This window comes from Lepidochelys kempii, chromosome 5, assembly GCF_965140265.1.
Source record: "Lepidochelys kempii isolate rLepKem1 chromosome 5, rLepKem1.hap2, whole genome shotgun sequence".
Taxonomy (NCBI): Eukaryota; Metazoa; Chordata; order Testudines; family Cheloniidae; genus Lepidochelys; species Lepidochelys kempii.
The window spans coordinates 106038829-106061409 of record NC_133260.1 but is presented as its reverse complement, the minus strand read 5'-3'; the positions used below and the strand labels follow the sequence as shown (position 1 = coordinate 106061409).

At 42.8% G+C, this 22581-nt stretch overlaps 1 protein-coding gene across 43 annotated transcripts in view; it reads left to right on the top strand.

Annotated features, from left to right (window-relative positions):
• PTPRD (protein tyrosine phosphatase receptor type D) overlaps window positions 1–22581 on the top strand; it is a 1705510-nt gene that overhangs the window by 1302642 nt on the left and 380287 nt on the right. For all 43 annotated transcript variants that reach the window (XR_012159111.1, XM_073345355.1, XM_073345353.1 and 40 more), the window contains one exon: window positions 5986–6153. Coding sequence is in view for 42 of the 43 variants with exons in the window: in XM_073345355.1 (XP_073201456.1) it covers window positions 6069–6153 (85 nt within the window). In the remaining variant the exon portion in view is untranslated. The remainder of the gene's footprint in view (window positions 1–5985; window positions 6154–22581) is intronic.

Below are 22581 nucleotides of genomic sequence, written 5' to 3'. Positions count from 1 at the left end.
TCTGCAAGACTCCTGCTTTACCTACATTTAAGTCTTTTTTAAAAAACCCACTTTTGCTGTGCTGAATACAGTGAATAGTGAATACAGTGGTATTAAAAAAAGTCTGTCTTTGTGGCTCCTTTTCCCATAACGTCTAGCTATGCTTTTGTTTTTCTCCTTTCTGTAATCTCCTCAGGGTAGGGACTGTCTCTTCTTGAATCACTGGAAAGCATGCAGCGCACTGTTGGTGCTCACAAATAGACTACAGTGAAGAAGCTGAAATTCAATTGATTGAATCTGTTCTAAGAGCTGTATTACAATATTTAAGAAAATTGGGTATCACCTGATAACCAAAATGCTCTTGTGATGCTTACTGCTCCATGCTCCTGTGCCATGTGATTAGGAGTATCACCTGCTTCATGCTGACTGAGGAGAACTCTGTTGTGGTAGTACCCTGTGGGGATTCAGGATAACTTCCCCTTCATCACAGTTCTGGCTGATTGATATCGCTTGTCAAGGAACTTCCATCTTCTGTTCTCTTAGCTCACTCCACAAACATGCCCACTTATTCTGGACACACTACACTGGACCCTCGCTAGAACATGCGTCTATATAACGCAAATTCGGATATAATGGATCCCAAATCGCGGCCATGGATCCCAAATTTAAGTACTGTACAGTACAATTTTTTGAGTATAGACGTGACAAATCGACCGCTAGCACGCTCCTGTGGACTCTAGTACTCCACCGGAACAAGGAGCGCAAGCGCAGTCGACGGGAGAGCGTCAGCTATTCACATAGCTGAAATTGCATATCTTCAACCCCATGCAGTAGTGTAGATAATCCCTAAGACGATTGCTGTAGGCCTAGAACACCATACAAATGTAATGTAATAAAAATTTACAGGTACAGTATTTATCTTTAGAAAGATGTCAAAAATGTTGGTAAAAAGGAAGGCTTACTCGGTGCAGGAGAAATTTGGAAGCTATCGAACGACTTAGAAATGGCGAAACCCAGGCAATGATCAGCTGCGATATTGGCATTAACGAGTCCACCTTTCGTGGATGGCTAAAGAATGCTGACAAGCTCAGAACTTACATGTATAACCTGGATGAAGAGCATGGCCTTCAAAGAAAATGAGCCCTTTTAGCGAATGATGCCGATCTTGATTCTGCGGTGTACACGTGGTTTGTGCAAGAACAGCAGAAAGGCATTCCAATCTCTGGTCCGCTTATAGCCATGCAAGCGGAAAAATTCACCCGGGAACTTAATGGCGAATTCAGCAATTTTAAGGCGAGTTCAGGTTGACTATGGCGATTTCAGAAAAAACACAGAATCTCTCAGATTGCAGTTTTGGGAGAAAACCGCTCTGCTGACACCGACACCACGCAATCATACCCTGCGAAGCTGAGGGAAATTTTACAGGTAGAGGGTTACTCGGAGGAACAGGTTTACAATGCAGGCGAAACAGGAATTTATTATAAAATGTTGCCCAATAAAACCCTGACTGTCAGAACAGATGAACATAAGAAAGAAGGATATAAACAGGCAAAAGATGACATTACTTTATTGTTTTGTGTGAATGCAACAGGCAAGCTTAAATTAAAACCATTGTGCATTGGAAAGTCTCGCATGCCTCAGTGCTTTCATCACGTAAATGTAAATTGCCTGCTGTTTTCATACAAGAACTTCAAAAATTCCTGGATGACCAGAGAGATTTTTGAACAATGGTTCTTCACCAAATTTGTTCCTTCTGTGTGAAAGCATTTGCGGGCAAAATGCTTAGAAGAAAAGGCCATTCTTTTGCTAGACAACTGTCCAGCGCATCCTCCGACCGAAAGACTCAGAATCCGTGATGGTAAAATACGGGTTGAATCCTTACCTAAAAAAAATCCAGCTGCTTGATCAAGCACTATCGACAAAACTTGGTACGACAAATGATAGAAAGCGAGTTGTCTGTCACCGATTTTCTGAAGAAGTTGACTATAAAAGACTTCTTTTACATTGGCGGCGATTCCTGGAATTTATTACGTGCTGAAATGATAGACCGCTGTTGGATGGTGGGACTGAGAGAGTCGTTTGGCCACCTGCTCCTGGAAGAAAATAAAGAAAGCAGATCACAGTCTGACGAGGAATTCAACTTTGAGGGATTTACAGAGGAGGAAGTTGGAAGAACAGACATGGAGTGAATGCAGGAGTTGTGCCAGCAACTGTCCGGGCTTGGGGTAACTGTTCTGCCACAAAATATCGAGTCCTGGATAAGAGGCGATGATGAAGCAGAAGAATTTTGTCCCGTTGCTGAAAGTCTAACAGATGACCGAATTCTTCAGGCAGTATGACCAAACAACATTCCAGAAGCTGAAGAATTGGCCTTTGCCGAGGAAGAAGAAGAGGAAGATGAAGGGGACGTCGTTCCAACGTCAGCTGCGACTGTAGCTGGCTTAGAGATCGCTTCGAGGTGGTTTGAGATGCGAGACGTTGAGCCTATAAAAATTATGCAGCTACGTAGTCTTTTGCAGTTTGCAAAACGGCAGTGGCACAGCAGCAAGAAGCAAGAGCAACTCCCTGACTTTTTTAAAAAAAACGAGAGTAGTTTATTGTAATGTCTACTTTAAATCTCTAATAAAGCAACACTTTTTTTCTCGTTTATTGTTTCCTTCAAGTAGGAGTTTATTTGCTAAGGTTTTCTATACTTTATGGATGTGACATTTACTGTATACAGTAATTTCATTTTAACGTGGTCCCCGCTATGACACGGTACTTGGCATTTATCCCAAATCCCGTGTTCTAGCGAGGGTCTGGTGTACTTCTTGCCACCCTCTACTCTTCTCAGTTCATCTCACATACTAAGGAAAATTGACTGGAATAGTTATTGTGGAATAGCTTTCCATGTGGACACTCCATTCTGGAATACAAGTCACTTTAGTCTGGAATAATTAGTGCGCTTCCAAAGTGAAGTAATTATTCTGGCATAAAATTCCGTTTTTTATTCTGTAGTACAGTATCCACAGAGGGAGCTAGTCTAGAATAGCTATCGCAGAATAGCTTATCCTGGTCAATTTTCCTGTGTAGACAAGCCCCAAGACCCAACATAGAAGTTTGGGACAGGTTGAGAGGAGACGGTCACACAGTGAATCTAGTACCTTGCAGCTGGGAATTGTAATGAAATTGTTTTGCACGGGGCCAAAGGTTGGCTAGAACAAGACATACAACTTGGTTACAAATAAACCCTAAACCAGAGGAGGTGGGAGAGAAATATTTCTGTACCCTTTCTTCTCTCACCTCACAGCTGTTTCTGTATTTACTATCTATTATACCATGTTCCAAAAGTTGCTTTCTCACAAAGCAAGGGCTCTTGCTTCAGTGTTCAGTTTCCAGGGAAACATGGTGGTGCTGGGAGAGTTATACATTTTTTGTTGTAAGAGTAATATCACATTGGCTTAGTCTTTTACTAGTGGATGCTTGGTGGTGGCCTGGTTCATAGCTGGCATGAGTTTTGTAATATTAGTTTAGTCCTTATAAAGCTTTTCCATATTAGTTTTCACAAACAAGCAAACAGAAACAACCATCAAAAAAAGGCCTTGCCACTTTATTCAGTACAGTTTGATATAATTGTTGATGAGGAGGTCCAGGGCTGAGGCTAAGCGTTGTTCTAGGTCAGAGCTTCGGCAGAGCTCTGTGGAGAAGCTTGACAGCACTTGACTGTCTCATGGCTTGTTTCTCTCCAGTGTTAGCCCGTCATCCACATGACTTCACTAACAATATTTTTTAAAGAAACCACCGACAAAAACAAAACCACCACCACCACCACCAACAACAACAACAAAAAACACCACCACCAACAACCTCTGCCTGCCTTCTCCAAACACTTGTATTTTCACAGCCTAAAATGCCAAAACCCTGCTGTAGAAGCATAAGCAATGTAAGAGAAGAAATAGAAGTTCAAGGTTCACCTGCAGAACATATTAGTATGTTTATCAGGTTAGTTAAGGCCGTGACACACTGAAGGTGCAGAGAGAAGGAGCAGCAAAGGTTTCAGATTGTGTGGTGGGAGCGATAATGAATGTCACCTGGAGCAGAGACAGAACGTTTGGCACCACTGGTATATGTGTTTAGAATGAATGGGATGGTGTGTCTTTAATAACTGCAAAACACCTTATCTTCTCTTCTGAGCCAGCTTGCTGCCATATTTTGTGTGTTTTCCTTTCTCTTACAGGCTTCCTGTAGATTCTGGGGAAAAAAAGGCATTTAAAAGCCTTATTTCACTTTTCAACTGGGAGGTCGGGTAAAAAATACTTTTCAGTGTCACATTGGAAAACAGTTTAGCAAAATAGTCTTGTGCAGGTCATATTCTTTCTCTTACCCTGAGCCCTCACCTTTTTTTTTTTTAAATTACTATCAAACCCCCACTCCCTCCCCCCTCCCCCCCCGGCATATTTTATGGCTCAGACATGAACCTTAGCAGCCATTATATTTCCACTGTGCTTGTTTGCAGATGTCAACTTAAAGATTTGCGTGGTACAAAGATTGCGTAACCCCTTCAGTCTAGTAAAAGCAAAAACAAAATCACCTCTTCTCTGAAAATGCATTTCATACATCTCCATCTTTGTGATAGCACTGACGTCATTATGTAGCAGTTGGCCCTGATACGCTTGCACAGACACAAATTGAGTCCGACAGGACTGATGTCTCATGGACTTTGCTGTCATTTGAAATGCTGGCACGAAGATGGTAGCGATGAAAGCGGGGAGCTGGTGCCTTCAGCACTTTGCCTATGAAAATTTCTTAGATTCATAACTCTTGATAGTGGTAGCTGATTCAAGAGGTAGTTTTACAAAAGAGATTGATAACAGCAATAGATTTCTAACATCTGGTCATCTCTTTTTTTCTTCCTTGAATAGATTCTTTCAGCATTGCACTATAGTATAAAATAGGCTCTTCATGCTACCCACAAGTCTGTAAGATCCATCAAGTGGAATAATTAATATAATTCCCCCCCTTCCCTTTTGGTTTTTATCTTCACTGCATGGAAGCTACTCACGCAGGGTAATGAAAAAGATAGTATCTGGTTTTCTTATTGTGCTTGAGCTAAGTTTCAGACCTGCCAAAGTTATATCTTACAACTCTTTTGAAAAGTGCAATTAAATTGCAGTGTTATTTTAGTGACACAGTCATGCTATTTTGGGATATCTCTAATATTTCCTCTCAGAGGGAAGCATTTCTATGTTCTGCAATTTCTAATATTGCTTGGGTGGAGTGGATTTACCAAAGAATAAAATGCATTTCTTCTTAAAGGCCTGTATTGTTGATTAGTTCTTATATAACATGTTAAAGTACACTGACTGAACTGAATATGGGCTCTTTATTCATGATTTCTATATTGCATAATTTAAATATACAGGAAAATCAGAGAGGAAATGTAATCTTTTAGACATGTGGGACCAAAACTGAATATGAGTTTTGATGTGTTAATATGGGGGATCCAATAGGCTAGCATTGCAAAGCCAGCATTAGGAATAGTCTGAGAAGCAGATTTAGCCCTGTCATTCCTACCTGATGCCTGGAAAGCAGCTTCCAGTATGTCATTTGTTAGTGGACTCTTATCCTGGACGTTGAATCCATTCTTAAACCCTTCCTTACAGCATCAGTATGCCTCATTCTGGTGATGTATTAAACAAATACTTCATTAGAAATGACAACTCATTCTCATGGTGTATTACTCAAAATGCAGTGCTGAGCCGGCAAAACAAGATCCAACACATGGGATCGGTTGATCTGAACATGGGAGAAGAAAAAATGTACTGGGGACAGGATGCTCTGTGGCTGCAGCATTCTGGGTTCAGTACTAGAAACATCTGCAGCATCTTGCTACCTTCCATGTACTACAGTCTCCTGAAGATTCTTTTAAACTGTTTTGCCTCCAACAGTAAATATTGGGAAAAACAAAAGCAACCCCCTAACCATATTTTGCTCTCTCTCTCTCTTTTTCTCTCCACTACTCCACAGGCTCTGAAAATACTTCATCAGAAATTTCAGACCGGACAGACTCATAGTGGCTTCTGAGCCAGTGAGACTGAGGCTGCCAAAGCATGCTGGTGCCAAGCTGTCGGATGATGCACGTAGCCAGGCCAGTGGTGGTGCTCCTGTGCTTTCTGCTTTCTGCTGATGCTGAAAGTAAGCTTTACTTTTCAATGGTCTTGAGGTTTTAGCCATAATGAACAGTTTTGTTTTCAGCTAATAGTTGCTGAGGGCCTCTGAATAAGTCTCCTTTTCAATAAATCTTAAAACTCTGTGAGATTCTCTGGCTCACAGCCAGTATTTGAACAGGTTTGTTTTTGTGACTCCCTTACCATTTTTCCTCTTAATGCCTCTTTTCTTAGTCATCTAACAGTTTCTACTGTTCTCTTTTTCTTTTCCTTTCTTTTTGCCTGTTAATTGGTAGAGATAATACTAGTGAAATTATATAGGCACAATGAAGCCTAACCTTGTTTACCAAATGGCAAAGATCAGTTAGTTCCATTATGAACTTGTTTACTTCCTTGGATATTTCTTTTAAAGTTTAGTAAAATAAACAATAGACTGTTGAGTCCAATTAAAATTCCAGGCGCTTTGTAGCTGTCACAGCAGCTGTTCTAATGTATTATTTCCGACAGCTGTCGTGGAGTACAGTATTCGAACAAATCAAGCAGAACTGACAACTTTGGTCTGAGAGGGTAGTATAGGTACCTAGGTTCTGTGTATTGGACTCATTTTATGATACTGCAAGGTTTTGGTCAATTAGCTTACCAATTAATGAGAAGATAATATCTTCTTTTTAATTGGAAAATAATTGGGCCTACCTTGTTTACATGTGTTGTTTTTCCCAGCTGTCCTGTGGCTTTTTGCAGAAATGTTATACCAACAAGAAAAGCCACTTGCCTGGACCTGTTGACAGGCTGGTTTACTACAAGCTGTTCAGTTCACTTGGTACAGCAGCCCTTTTCTCTTGGATTTTCTTAGGACTATTAAAACATCAGCATTCATGAACTCCCCTCTCCCCCCACCCCCGATTTTAAAGTGGATTCTGATCTCCCTTACAACTATGAAAACACAAAGGGGCAACTCTGTTGAGATAGACAGAGTTACAAGAGAGTAAAAGTGGTGTGAGATCAGAATCGGACACTATTTTAGTGAGAATACATTCAGTTCTTGTTAAGGCTGTTACTAAACTCGTTGTGGACTCCAAGTGCACTGAATTACATTGAGACAGCAGCTCTTAAAACATGGAAATGGAAAAAAATTATTAAGGCTCTGTTTTCTAAATATAGCCCCATGAAATTGAAATACATGAAAAAACAAGCATGCACAAAACATACATGTTTGTAGGGTACTGACAGTTGAGATTACAGTATTTGGGTTGTTTCCAGACTGTTAATGACCAGCTGGGATAGTTCTGTCTAAGGTGAAGCCAAGGACATTTTAAGACTTTAGCCAGCAAATAATTAACTGGGAAGTAGCTCAAGCACTAGACATTTCTGCTGTTTTAAAGCACCACCTATTTTAAAAGACAAAATCTATGCTTAGTGAACAACAGATTTTGGAATCTGGTATTGCTTTTCTGTGTAAAATGCCAGAGTACTGTACTTCTGGTGGAGCCGAAGTGATTTTTGTGTGTGTTTATATTGCTTGTTCTTTACCAATCAGATAACAACAATTGGCAACAGGACCGCTGCACTGTTCTTCTCTTTTATAAAGCTTATGACAGAAGGGAATATACTCCGTTGAGGACTAATGTAGGATTTACTTTCAGACAGGCTGTACTATAAAAGCACTTTAATAAGGATCTTAATAGTGCTTTGAGATTAGTTTTTCAAAATTATTGTGTTCCTCTCATAGTTCTTTAATACTTAAAACAAAATGTGGCAGCAGGCTCTTAGGCATTGTTGTGGGAGGAGGTTGCTTTGTTAATAAGTATCTGTTATTAGCATGCTGCATCAGCATGCAGATTAAGGGTTGTAAGGTTGTGCTTTAGGATTAGGATGAACTTTTGTAGCAGTTATTGTTGATTAATCTAGGCTAGACACTAAGGAATGGTCATGATGGGTAGAAAAGTGATGCAAAAATAAAGATTATTCACCTGTAACCAGAATTATTGCAGATGGTTTCTGCAGAGGTCAGGCACATCCCAAGAGTGGAAATCTGCAGAGGCCCTTTAAAGAAGATGCTTATCACGTGTTTAGTTTCTTTGATTTTTGCACACTGACTTATACCATATTGTTGTGTCGTTGCTCATTAATATTTTACTGTGATGGTATTGGATAGCAAATGTGTCCTGATTGCTTTCAACGTAAAAAAAAAAATCCATCATGTTTCCACAATTCCTTAAAAAATAATCCACAGATCAGCCATAGGCCAGCTGAGTTCTATGACAGAGAAACTGACAGTTGATCCGCTACCCTTTCTGGAAGGTGTCCTTGTAGTTAACGGGCATTACCAGACAGAATTTCAGGGAACCAGGGCAGCCAGCCAAAGAGAGATAAATTAAGTTAACCACATCTTGGAGGGGTCGATAGCCTTAACATATCATCTACTATTATTATGCACTAAACTATTTATTGCTCATTATTGTTGTTTGCCAGTAGAAGAAAGAGAAAAAAATTGTATGTTTAGATCTATATTTAAAAGATTTAAAAACAGGAAAAATATATTTTTAATATCAGAAGGCTATCGGACATGTAGCTAAAATATCAGTATCAAACTAGAAATGGAATCATTACATCATTGAGAATTTGCTTCTCTAAGGGAAACTGAAATTCCTGAAACTAAACCCAACCATATGTATGCTAGCCATGATTGTATCTTGGAGGGTCTGAGATGACATTCAAGAGTAATGAGTGGTTGGATAATTGTATTAAACAAAATAATATTTTTGGTACATGTGTTTAAAACATTTCCCTTTATGATCAATAGGGGTAAAACTGAATTGGGCAGTATAGCTTATGTTTTTTATGGGGGAAATGCAGTTTCTAACCTGACCAATTTAAAATATTTAGTTTAGTTAACTAACAACATTCTAAAACCTTGCATGTTTCTTTAGCTTAATTTTCTTTTACTACTTTTGCTTTTAAATAAAATATTTACTTTTACTCCAAAGTGGAGTTGTGATACACTGAAAGGGAAATATGCTATGACTAATGAATGTAGAAAGTGGATAGATTTTTAGCAGTAGTGGGTGATCCTAAAAATGATCAGTTCATATATTCAAGCTTTTATGAGAAGAGACTTTGATCTGAGGTTACCCTCTGCTGCCTGATTTCATTCTGGCTATAGGTATAAGGTCTGATCCTGCCAAGTGGTGAGTGCCCACATTTCCCAGTGACTTCAATGAAAACTGAGCGTGCTTGGTACTTCATGGGATTGTCCCCACAGTGAGACCAACTCTTTGCTACTTAATTGCTTCCTCTTCTCAGGTCTGCTGGAGCAAGACCATGCAGACACAAGGGGGATAAAGGAGGAGAATTCAAAAAGTTAATGTAATATTTTGGTCATCTGAATATGTGGGTTCAAGTTTTGGCTGAAGGTTTAATTCAGTTTTAATTTGATCTGAATGGCCCCTTGGTAAATGTTACTGAATTAATGAATGTTAGCTAGATGCTCTTAGAGGTGTGTGTCTTGTTTTTAGTGAGCTTTGACTGTCTAATCTGAGGAAAAAATCCCTGTATATGTGACTCTATAAATGTTGTTCCCCTTCCACTTAGTCCCTCTCCCTATACAGTTAAGACTGAGATTTTTGAGTTTCAAGCAGTTAATGTGCACAGACTTTAAAAGTGTGTGTGTGATTATATACATACAAACCAATGCAAGTACTATTCACGCACATTTTATTTAAATTCTTTCTAAATTACGAACAATAAAATATACATTCTTATTCTGAATGAAGGAATTTGGCTCCACTTAGTCCTGTAGTTAACATTACTAAATACACTGTCAGTTTAGGTGGGTGAGGTAATATCTTTCATTGGACTAACTTCTGTTGGTGAGAGAGACAAGATTTCGAGCTCTACAGAGCTCTTCTTCAGGTCTGGGAAAGGTACTCTGAGCATCACATCTAAATTCAAGGTGAAACAGATTGTTTATCATAAGTAGTTAGCGCATATTCTAATAAACCATTCAAGTTAGAAACAACGAGGAGTCTTTGTTGCACCTTAGACTAACAAATTTATTGGGCATAAGCTTTCATGGGATATAACCCACTTCATCAGATGCATGGAGTGGAAAATACAGTAAGCAGTATAAATATCGCAACACATGAAAAGATGGGAGTTGCCTTACCAAGCGGGGAAGAAGGGGGTCGGGGGGGTCAGTGCTAACGAGGCCAGTTCAGTTAGGGTGGATGTGGCCCATTCCCAACAGTTGACAAGAAGGTGTGAGTATCAACAGAGGGAAAATTCCTTTTTGTAGTGCTAACGAGGCCAATTCAATCAAAGTGGATGTGGCCCATTCCCAACAGTTGACAAGAAGGTGTGAGTATCAACAGAATTATCATACAAAATTATTTTTTGTAGTGACCCAGCCACTCTGTCTTTATTCAAGTCTAATTTGATGGTGTCAAGTTTGCAAATTAATTCCAGTTCTGTAGTTTTTCGCTAAAGTCTTTTTCTGAATTTTTTTTTGAAGAATTGCGACTTTTAAGTCTGTTATTGAGTGTCCAGGGAGATTGACGTGCTCTCCTACTGGTATTTAAATGTTGCAATTCTTGATGTCTGATTTGTGTCCATTTTTTTTTTTGTGTAGAGACTGTCTGGGTTGGCTAGTGTACATGGCAGAGGGGCATTGTGGCACATGATGGCATATATCACATTGGTAGATGTGCAGGTGAACGAGCCCTTGATGGTGTGGCTGATGTGGTTGGGTCCTATGAAGGTGTTCCTTGAATAGATATGAGGACAAAGTTGGCAACAGGGTTTGTTGCAGGGATTGGTTCCTGGGTTAGTGTTTCTGTTGTGTAGTTGATGGTGAGTATTTGCTTCAGGTTGGGGGGCTGTCTGTAAGCAAGGACTGGCCTGTCTCCCAAGGTCTGTGAGAGTGAGGGATCATCCTTCCGGATAGGTTGTAGATCCTGGATGATGCGCTGGAGAGATTTTAGTTGGGGGCTGAAGGTGATGGCTCGTGGCTTTCTGTTACTTTCTTTGTTGGGCCTGTCCTGTAGTAGGTGACTTCTGGGTACCCTTCTGGCTCTGTCAATCTGTTTCCTCACTTCCCCAGGTGGGTATTGTAGTTTTAAGAACGCCTGATAGAGAGCCTGTAGGTGTTTGTCTGTGTCTGAGGGATTGGAGCAAATGTGGTTGTATCAGAGGGCTTGGTTGTAGACAATGGATCATGTGATGTGGTCTGGATAAAAGCTGGAGGAATGTAGGTATAGCGGTCAGTAGGTTTCTGGTATAGGGTGGTGTTTATGTGACCATCGTTTATTTGTACTGTAATGTCCAGGAAGTGAATCTCTTGTGTGGACTGGTCCAAGCTGAGGTTGATGGTGGGGTGGAAATTGTTGAAATCCAGGTGGAATTCCTCAAGGAATTCTTTTCCATGGGTCCAGATGATGATGTCACCAGTGTAGCACAAGTAGAGTAGGGGCGCTAGGGGCTGAGAGCTGAGGAAGCGTTGTTCTAAGACATGCCATAAAAATGTTGGCAAACTGTGTGGCCATGCGGGTACCCATAGCAGTGCCACTGACTTGAAGGTATAAATCGTTCCCAAATCTGAAATGGTGGGTGAGGACAAAGTCACAAAGCTCAGCCACCAGGTTTGCCATGACATTATCGGGGATATTGTTCCTGATAGCTTGTAGTCCATCTTTGTGTGGAATGTTGGTGTAGAGGGCTTCTACATCCATAGTGGCCATAACCTGATGGTGTTATCAGGAAGATCACCGATGGAGTGTAGTTTCCTCAGGAAGTCAGTGGTGTCTCAAAGATAGCAGGGAGTGCTGGTAGCGTAGGGCTTGAGGAGAGAGTCTACATAGCCAGACAAACCTGCTGTCAGGGTGCCAATGCCTTAGAAGATGGGGTGTCCAGGATTTCCAGGTTTATGGATCTTGGGTAGCAGATAGAATACCCCTGGTCAGGGCTCTAGGAGTGTGTCTGTGTAGATTTGTTCCAGTGCTTCTTCAGGGAGTTTCTTGAGCAGATGGTGCAGTTTCTTTTGGTACTTCTCAGTGGGATAAGAGGGTAATGGCCTGTAGACTATGGTGTCAGAGAGTTGCCTAGCAGCCTCTCGTTCATACTCCAACCTATTCATGATGACTACAGCACCTCGTTTGTCAGCCTTTTTTATTATAAAGTCAGAGTTGTTTCTGAGGCTGTGGATGGCTTTGGGTTCTGCATGGCTGAGGTTATGGGGCAAGTGATGCTGCTTTTCCACAATTTCAGCTCGTGCACATGGGCAGAAGCATGACTATGTAGAAGTCCAGTCTGTTGTTTCGACCATCCGGAGGAGTCCATGCAGAATTCTTCATCTTGAAGTGTTGGTAGGAAGGTTTCTGTGGGTTAGTGTGCTGTTCAGTGGTGTGGTGGAAATATTCCTTGAGTCGGAGACGGCAAAAGTAGGATTCCAGTTCACCGCAGAACTGTATCATGTTCATGGGGGGTGGTGGGGCAGAAGGAGAGACTCTTCTGCTGGGCTAAAAGGAGAGTGATATAGTGGCCTGTTAACACCTCTGCAGTCATAGGACAAAAAGAGGTTTGTTTCAGAGGGGTAGCCATGTTAATCTGTATCCACAAAGACAACGAGGAGTCCGGTGGCACCTTAAAGAGTAACAGATTTATTTGGGCATAAGCTTTCATGGGTAAAAACCCACGGGTTTTTTACCCACAAAAGCTTATGTCCAAATTTTTTACCCACGAAAGCTTACGCTCAAATAAATCTGTTAGTCTTTAAGGTGCCACCGGACTCCTCGTTGTTTTTGAGGTTTGTTTGTTTGTTTGTTACAGATTGTTGTAATATGCCACATATTGAATTTGTCTGTTCAGTCCATGATTTTTAGCATCTAGCAGAGTTATGAATTTAAGCTCCCTGGCTCATCTTTTGAAAGTGTTGAGCAGGTTTCCTTTGTGGATGAGGACTGGTAGGTGAGATAGAGAGTGGTCACTTTGTGAAAAGTCCTCATCCACAGGTGATGGAGTTTTTGTCTTTTATCACTTTGCTGTGTGAATTCATTCTAAAGCTTAGTGATTGTCTTGTTTCACCCACATAGTTGTTATTGGGGCATTTAGTGCCCTGGATGGGGTACGTCACATGTCATGATAGGTACGTGTAGGACCCCTGGGTCTTGAAAGGTGTGTTGTCGGGAGGTATTGATCATCGTAGGAGTGGGGGTACCTCTGCTGGTTTTGCAGCTGTGGTTCTGGCAGGGTCTGGTGCCGCTTTGAGTTGGTGTATCCTGGTCTGTGGGGAGGTTGGAGTGTTGTTTGAAGGCCAGAAGTGGGGATTCAAGAAAGATTTCTTTCATGATGGTGTCCTCATTGAGTATGGATTGTAGTTGTTTGAAGATATCCTGTATGGGTTCCAGCATGGGGTGGCAGGTGACAACTAGGGGGGTGCAGTTAGAAAGGGTTTTATTTCTGTGGAAGCAGGTTCTCATGGAGTATTTGGGTGCCCCATACCATGATACAATCTACTTCTTTCATGGAGTGTTTTTGTTTGATAAAAGTAGTTTTAAGTTTGGTAAGGTGTCTATTCCAGACTTTCTCCATGGAGCATATTCTGTGGTATCTGAGTTCCTAGCTGTAGATAACAGATTTTTTGGAGTCTTTTAGGTGGTTATTGTATCTATCAAGGAAGGTGTGGTGATCTGTGGATTTCTTGTATATGGTTGTCTGTAGGGTTCTGTTGCTGAATCTGATTGTGGTGTCTAGGAAGTTAATGCTAGTGTGGAAGTGTTCTAGAGAGAGTTTAACAGATGGGTGGTGGTTGTTAAGTTGTAGCAGAAATCTCTGAGGCAGCTTAAGTCCAGAAGATGAAAACATCATCTATGTATCTGAGGTTTATCATTGGTTTTGTGGTGAATTTGTCCAGAATTTATTCTTCAAGGTGCCCCACGAAGAGGTTGGCATATTGGGGAGCCATCCTAGTACCGATGGCTGTTCTCATGGTTTAGACAAAGTGTTTGTTGTTGAATGTAAAATTGTCATGGCTGAGGATGAAATGGATGAGTTTGGCGATGTGTTTGGGGTAGATATCTGCGTGTTGTCCATTGTCTTGTAAATATTTGAGGCAAGCAGCTATGCTGTCATGGTGAGGTATGTTGGTGTATGGGGAAGTGACATCCCTTGTGTTCTGAGGGAGGTTGTTAATGCTGTGGAGTTTGCAGAGGAAGTCAGTTGTGTCCTGGAGTAAGCTGGCCCTTTGGGTGGCAAGTGGTTTGAGGATGGTTTCTATGAGTCCTGATATTACTTCAGTAAGAGTGCTGTGGCCAAATATGATGGGTTTGTGTATCTTGGGAAGCATGTAGAAGATCCCTGAGGTGGGTTCATGGGGGATGAGTTTACAGAGCTTGTCTTGGAGTTGTTTGGGGAAGGATTTGATGATATCTTTAAGTTTCTACACTGCATATAGCTTACATTTGTGCAGTTGCATCAAAATGAAATAAAAGCATTTTATGGGAACTGTACTACCCTATCAGTTCACCTTCAGGTCTTTTTGGGGGGAGGGGCATTTCTCCTCCTTGTTTAGTTGGGTTTATTTCTCTTCTGATCCTGTGTGCAACTAACAAGAAGCCCCAGGGGCATTTGTGGACCAGGTCGGGAGCAACACTGAACAGAGTCAGAATCACTGAGCCCTGTTCTATGCCCACATGTCTCTAGGAAGCAGTGTCTGACCGTTCTGCCTTTAGCCCCAGTGCTCCTCCTCCTGGCTTAGTGGAGGAGTTGGAGAGATTACTACCTGATGTGCTGCTAATCCTCTTCTTTGGGCTAAGGTAATGGGGGTGAGACTGCCTGCATTGCTGCCTGCAGCTGCTATTACTCTTCTTTCCCTAGCCTTTGGAAGGGCCTACCTCTGTTGCTGCCCCATGTGAGGGTTTCTCAGAATCACAGACAATTGGGGAAGGACCCACACTACAGCTGGTCACTCACTTGTCCTGTGAAGGAGTCCTGTGTGGGGGTAGGTGGGTGCACTTGCCCTCTTTGCTCTTCTTTACCATTATCCAACACGGGGGCCTGAAGAGTGCAAAGAGAGTCCCATAATTCCTTCTCCTATTGGTTTCAGTGTTGCAAGGCCTTGTGGAGAAATCAATGGAATGGACAGGAATGGGGATCCCTCTTCTTTCCCTCCTGCTAGCTCTGGTGTTCTCCCTATTCCCAATGAGGGTTCTAAGAGTGAAAGAGGCTTCTGCCGTGGTCTGGCAAGGGGGTGTTGGAGGGTCTCCAGCCCTGTTCCTTCCCCTTAGTCCTTTGAAGGTGTTTAAGGGGGAAGAACTTTCAGTTTTATTTGTCCCCTGCCCCAGGGAAGGGTCCAGTGGGCAATTCTACTTTGGCTTTGTTGCACCCCACCTCTTTCCTATTCATCTTTCACTAGGTTCTGTTGCAAGGCCAAGGGGGTGAGAAGGGGAGAAAACTGGACTGATCTTGCTACTCCCTATGTCTCTCTTCCAGCACTGTGCATGATACAATGGGGTGAGGGAAAGGTACCCTTCCCAGCTTTGTATGGCGGTTCAGCATGTGGGGCCTGGTCTATGCTACAGAATTAAGTCGAAGGAAGCTGCTTTAAGTCGACCTATTAATGTATGTGTCTACACTACTGGGTCCTTTACGTCGACCTAAGTCACCTCTGATGTCGACTTCCGTAATTCCCCTCTGCAAGAGGCATAGCACTTAGTTCGATTTTCATAGCCCCCCGGCGAGGTAGTGCAGATGCAGCATTGTGTATTTCGACTTAATGGCCTCCAGGTGGCGTCCCACAATGCTTATCTGTGACCGCTCGGGAGATCATTCTCAACTCTGCTGCACTGCAGCCAGGTACACAGGAAACATGCCCTCCCCTGCTAAAACCCTGGGAACTTTTGAATTCCCATTTCCTGTTTGATCAGCATTGGGAGCCTGCCAGTTTGAGCACAGCTGATCATGGAGACTACGGGTCCCAAATGTGCTCCAGCCTGGTCTGCACCGGAGATGGGGGATCTCATCGCTGTGTGGGGAGAAGAGTCTGTGTAGGCAAAGCTCCGATCCGGCAGAAGAAGTGCTGACATCTATGCAAAAATCACTCGTGGACTGCAGGAGAAGGGCTACATGAGGGACACACAGCAGTGCTGTTTGAAAATAAAAGAACTTCGCCAAGTGTACCAGAAGGCAAGGGAAGCGAACAGTTGTTCTGGTGCTGAACCCCACACATGTCAGTTCGACAACAAGCTGCGTGCTATTCTTGGGGGTGAACCTACTGGCACCCCCACAAGGAACATGGACACCTCACAGGTGTGTGAGTCTAGGGACAACAAGGAGGATTATATGTTGGATGAGAAAGAGGAGGAGGAGGATAATGGGAGACAGGCGAGTGGTGGATCCATTCTCCCCAAGAGCCAGGAAGTATTTTTAACTCTGGAGCCCTGTGAGTCACAGGACAACACGGTGGCCGACTGTGATGCCAGGGAAGGCACCTCTGGTGAGTATACAGTGAAAATGAAAGTCCAGTTAAACTTCAGCGGGCACACACATTCAGTGGTATTGCATGTTTACTGTGAAGAAAAAGTGAGCTGCTGTAGTTCTCTGCTTACAATAGGCTGCTCCAGCCATGCAGAGAGTGGCCCCCGGAAGAGACTGTTTATGTGGACTGGGATAGCCCAAGAATCCTCCATGGATATTTCTAGGAAACTTTCATGGAGGTACTGTGCAAACCTTTGCAGAAGGTTTCTGGGCAGGGTAGTCTATTTCTTCCACTATGGTAGGACACTTTCCCACGCAACTCCTGAATTAATTCTGCTGGCATCATTGCAGTACACAGCATAGCAGCATAAAGACCAGGTCTATACCTAGACGCTTGAAGCATCTCCTTCTTTTCCGCCTCTGTTAACCTCAGGAGACTGGTATCACACAGGGTCAGCTAGGGGAAACAGATGAAGTTCTCATTAAAAGTGCTCTTACACAGAAAAAAAGGGCATGTAGACCCACCACATCCACCCACGTTCTGGAACGCCGAACCATGCAGCTGCTAATGTGCCTTTATTGTGCTCGGCATGGGTCAGCAAGTAGTTTAAATGGCTGATAAGGGACTGGGGCCCCACATGAGAGATTCTGCAATTTGGGAGTGAAAATGTTCCCCTTCACCCCGTTCGTAAATAGCTTCCCCTGGTGCTATGGGGGAGGGCCATTGTTCGACTAGCTACCTGTGCTCCTGACATGAGCCTGCCATAAACTTCATTGAAAGTGCGGTCTACTCACCATAGAGGTCTACTCACCATGGCTGGAGCACCAAGGAGGCACAGTGAACAGTTATGGATTCTGATTGTTATGGCTTGCACCTAGTGTAATAAGGTTTTTTTTTTTAAAATGAAAATGGCCTTGCTATGGAAACATTTTATTCATATACAATGGCTCCTTTATTTCTTCCCCTAACTGACAGCTGGAAGCGTGTCCTTCGGCATGTCATCAAAAGCTGAAAGCAGACTTTCGGTGATTAGAAGGAGGAGAAATAGAACATGGGAGGACATGTTCACCGAGGTAATGAATGCCTTCGGGACAACTGACACAGAGCTGAGAGCGTGGAGGATTTCACAGTCTGAGGAGTTAGACGTGGACATGGAGAGCAGGAAAGCTTCCAGTGAATGAGAGTGTGCGGCACAGGATGAGATGCTTCCGATTATGAGGGAACAAGCAGATATGTTGAGGCATCTGGTTGAACTGTAGCAACAGAAGCAGGAGGGTAGAGTCCCTCAGCATACCCTGGTGGACAGCCAGCCAGCATCGCCTGGTGCAGAATCACCCTCCCCCAAGCGTTCCATGTGGTGTGGGCGAAAAGTCCATTATCCCTTTTGCTTAACTCGGGGGAGGGGGCGGGTACAAGGAACAGAAGGCGTCCATTCACAGACCTTTGATGGTCTGGAACGTGGTGTTACGTTACACAGCTGAAAATGTTTCTCCCATTCCAACTTTATAACCCCTTTCCCCCAAGATTACATTTTCTTTCTGTTCTCCCTCTGTACTTACGTTTGTCAAATAAAGTAAATGGAATTGAGAAATAAATGTTCTTTATTGAGTAGAAGCAGTGGGCTTGGGTCGGGGGTTGGCTTTACAGTGACAGTGATACAAGCCAGGTGAATGTTTGGGAAAGCATAATGCAGACAAGCAGCTCACTTTACTGTGACTCATTATTGAAATGGCTTTTCAAAGCCTCGCGGATACACAGGCCCCTTGCTGTGCTTTTCTTATTGCCCTGGTGTCTGGCTGCTCAAAAATGGGTGCCATGCGATCTGCCTCAACTGCCCACCCGTGTGGAAAATTTCCCCCCTTTTTCCACAGATATTATGGAGCACACAACAGGCAGCTATAAACACGGAGCTGTTCTCCTCACTGAGGTCCACCCTTGTTAGTAGACTTCTCCAGGGCCCTTTCAAATGACCGAAGGCACATTCAACCACCATTCTGCACTTGCTGAGCCTATAGTGGAACCGTTCCTTACTGCTGTCCAGACAGCCAACGTATAGTTTCATGAGCCATGGGAGCAAGAGGTAGGCTGGGTCCCCCAGGATAACTATAGGCATCTCAACATCATCAATGTTCATTTTGTGGTCTGGAAAGAAAGTTCTGGATTGCAGATTTTTGAACAGACCCAAGTTCCTAAAGATGTGCGTGTTATGAACCATTCCCAACCATCCTACACTGATGTCTGTGAAATGCCACTTGTGATCCACCAGCACTTGCAACACCATTGGAAAGTATCCCTTTCAGTTTATGTACTCTTTGGCAAGGTAGTCTGGTGCCAAGATGGGGATATGCCATCTATCGCCCCACCACATATCCCATCCCATATCCTATCGCCCCATGGGAATGCCATCACAGAAAAACTGTCCTGTACATTTCCTGGACTCACAACCCTTGGTAGCAGAAATCGATTAATGGCCCTGCACACTTGGAGCACAGCAGCTCCCATGGTTGATTTACCTGCTCCAAATTGGTTCCCCATTGACCGATAACTGTCTGGCGTTGCAAGCTTCCAAATGGCGATCACCACTTGCTTCTCCACTGTCAGAGCAGCTCTCATTTTTGTGTTGCTGAACTGAAGACCAGGGGAAAGCTCTGTACAAAGTTACTGGAAGGTGGTCTTCCACATTCGAAAGTTCTGCAGCCACTGCTCATCATCCCATACCTGCAAAATGATGCAGTCCCACCAGACAGTGTTTGTTTCATGGGACCAGAAATGGTGCTCAACAGAGTGCAGCTGCTTTGTGAGTGCCATCAGCAACTGTGAATTGTTTTTTTCAATGGCTTGCAGCAGGGCTGTTTGCAGGACATAGCTATGTTCTGTGTGGCGGATCCTACTTAGGCTCTGGAAATATTGCAGGAGAAGGCGTGAGGTGTTTGAGATGCTCACAGCAAGAGTGCACAGCTGAGCAGGCTCCATTCTTCTAGGGTTATGGCGTACGCGCAGTAGTTTTAAGGCGTGAAAACCACTGGGTTGTTTGCTGTTGATGTGAGGGAGGAAGCACAGTGCATCATGGGATGCTGACACAATGTTCCCATTCTCCCCGTGGCAATGTTTTAGTCCCATGAGGCATTGCACAAACTTCCCAAAACACGCTGGGGCAATTTGCACTTTGGGATAGCTACCCATTGTGCACTGATTTGTGCATCAGTGCAGGCACTGCAGGTGAGGACGCACTCCACCGAGATAATGAGCATGGCGTGGCCATGCACAATCGACTTCATTAATTCAGGGACTCAAGGTTAAATTATATAAAGGTGACTTAATTTTGTAGTGTAGACAAGCCCTGGGAGAACAATGTCCTCCTTCCCTTCTCTGGCTCTATGAAGGGGTTCCGAGCTGCTACTATTCCCCTCCCACAGCAATTCAGATGAGGGAGAGAACACCACTAGCCCTTCTCCAAGGCTGCTGCAAACCCCTAGCAGTAGCAACTCACTTTTTCAATGTGACAATCAAACACACTGTTGGAAAGTCTGGGGAAGAAAATGCACAAGAATACCCCCAGAGACATGCACAATACCAAATGTGCTATTGTATGAGATTATGGTATGACACTGGCCATCAACTCAGAAGTGAAACTGGCTGCCCCGTATGAATAAAGTAAATAAACTGGGCGGAAAAAGAAAGCTATGTTTTCCTCTAATCTCTTTCATTTATAGTAATCTCAGGTGTTACTTATAACAACGATAGCTAAGAAAAACCTCAGACAAGTGTGATTTTTGAGTTGACAGTGTCCCTTTAGGTTTAGAGTTTGACAATTCTCTCCCTAGGAAAAGATGTATTGTAGCAGTTTGTTCAATTGCTAGGAAAACAAAATAGTAAATCTAGCTCTCCTCGTTCAGAAAGGGGACTGTGCAGGTTCATCATGTTTCTCAATGGCCACTTTGTTCTAGTTTTCATTGTGCAGGTGGAGGTTAGATTAAAAGAGAACCTTGTATTTTTCCACTAAGACATTAGTAACATCAAATTATTTGTAAGGAGAAAAAAAAATTCAGCTATTTCTATGACCGTATAGTACTGCTGTTGCTTTTCTGTCACTTTCTGAATTAACTGAGCCCCCAGCAGAGCAGTAACTACCAAAAACACATGTGTTTCAAAAACACTGTATGTTTTTTTTAAACAATGGAATATATTTCAAATACTCCTTTTTTAACAAAGAAATATGGTATTCTATTATCTCTTTCCGACATCTGTAATGATGAGGTGTCAGGGTAAGCACTGAGCTAGAGGAAAGTTTAAAATATCTGTAACTGGTCTCTCGGAAGTCTAGTTTTAAAAATTTAAGGGGGCTGTCAGTGTTGTACTGTACTGTATTTGTATGGCAGCATTAAATATCCTCTACCAATGTTGTCCCCACATTATTTCCTAGTGATTTTTATCAAATTACTACAAATTCCTTCCCCTTCCCCACCACGCCCACCCAGAAGAAGATGAAGAAAAAAAACCTGGCAGCTCTCCTGCTAAATTAGTCAGTTTTGTGATAGATATGGCAATTTCCTGCATATTACCGGGAGACTTTACATAATTAATTTTAGTATCTTTGGGATCAGTTATATTGAATGCAGTTTATATATGATTGTGGGCCAGGAATTGAGTGTAATTACATGGGGGAGAGTAAGCACAGCTCCTCCAGGAACTAGGAACAGTGGGAGTTGATTATGCAAATTAATTCAGGTTGTAGCACCTCCAGAGAAGTACCAGCACATGGAGTGGCTTATATATACTATTTCAAATTGGATCCTTTGGAGACTAACAAAGAAAGGACTTTTGAGTAAATAGCCTGAGTTTAAATTGATTCAGGGCCCTCTTTTGGATCCAACAAATACACAGGACCTTCTGTCCGGTGGGGGGAAGGAAGGAGCAATCCTTGTGAAAAGGTTAGAAGGACTTGACCTACTATGGTCCCATAAGACTGATGGATATAGAAACAATTATTGTTTTTAATATCTTTCCTCTGTAATGCTTTCACCTTAAGAAGAAATGTGCTTGCTTATAAAGAGCTGTGTGATAACTTGTAACTGCTAGCAGTTACACTGTTCTTAGCCTTCAAAGAGAAAGCAAAGTGCAGACACTGGCCTTGGTTAGGCAGACTGGCTTGCTGGAATATCACAGTATAGGCAGAGAATTGTGCAACCTGGAAAAATCCCTGTCAGGATTGAGTGAGGTCTCTGCCCAAAAAGAGGCGAGGGCTGGGAGCCAAAAACCTTTAAGAGGGTGCCCTTGGTGGACTATGTAGGGGGAATACAGGTGCAGTTACTTTGAACTGTGACAAGTTTGTCTTAAGTCCTTTCATTCATCCTTGGCAACCGGGGTTTTGTTCTCTCTTCTGAGACAACCAAGGGGGGATATGATTGAGGTCTATGAAGTCATAACTGGTGTGGAGAAAGTAAATAAGGAAGTGTTAGTTACTCCTTTTCATAACACAAGAAGTAGGGATCACCAAATGAAATTACTAGGCAGCAGGTTTAAAACAAACAAAAGAAAGTATTTTTTCACACAACATACAGTCAACCTGTGGAACTCTTTGCCGGAGGATGCTGTGAAGGTGAAGACTATAACAGAGTTAAAAAAAGAACTAGATAAGTTCATGGAGGATAGATCCATCAATGGCTATTAGCCAGGATGGGCAGGGATGATATCCCTAGCCTCTGTTTGCCAGAAGCTGGGAATGAGTGACAGGGGATGGATCACTTGATGATTACCTGTTCATTCCCTCTGGGGCACCTGACACTGGCCACTGTTGGAAGACAGGATACTGGGCTAGATGGACCTTTGGTCCGACCCAATATGGCCGTTCTTATGTTCTTATGACTTTGCTCATCCCCTCTGTTTTGAGATAGCTCAGTGTAGCTTGCAAGGCACACTCCTCATTCCATCCTGGAAGCACAGTGGAAGCAACAACAGGAGATAGTAAAAAGAACAGACAAGCAGAAA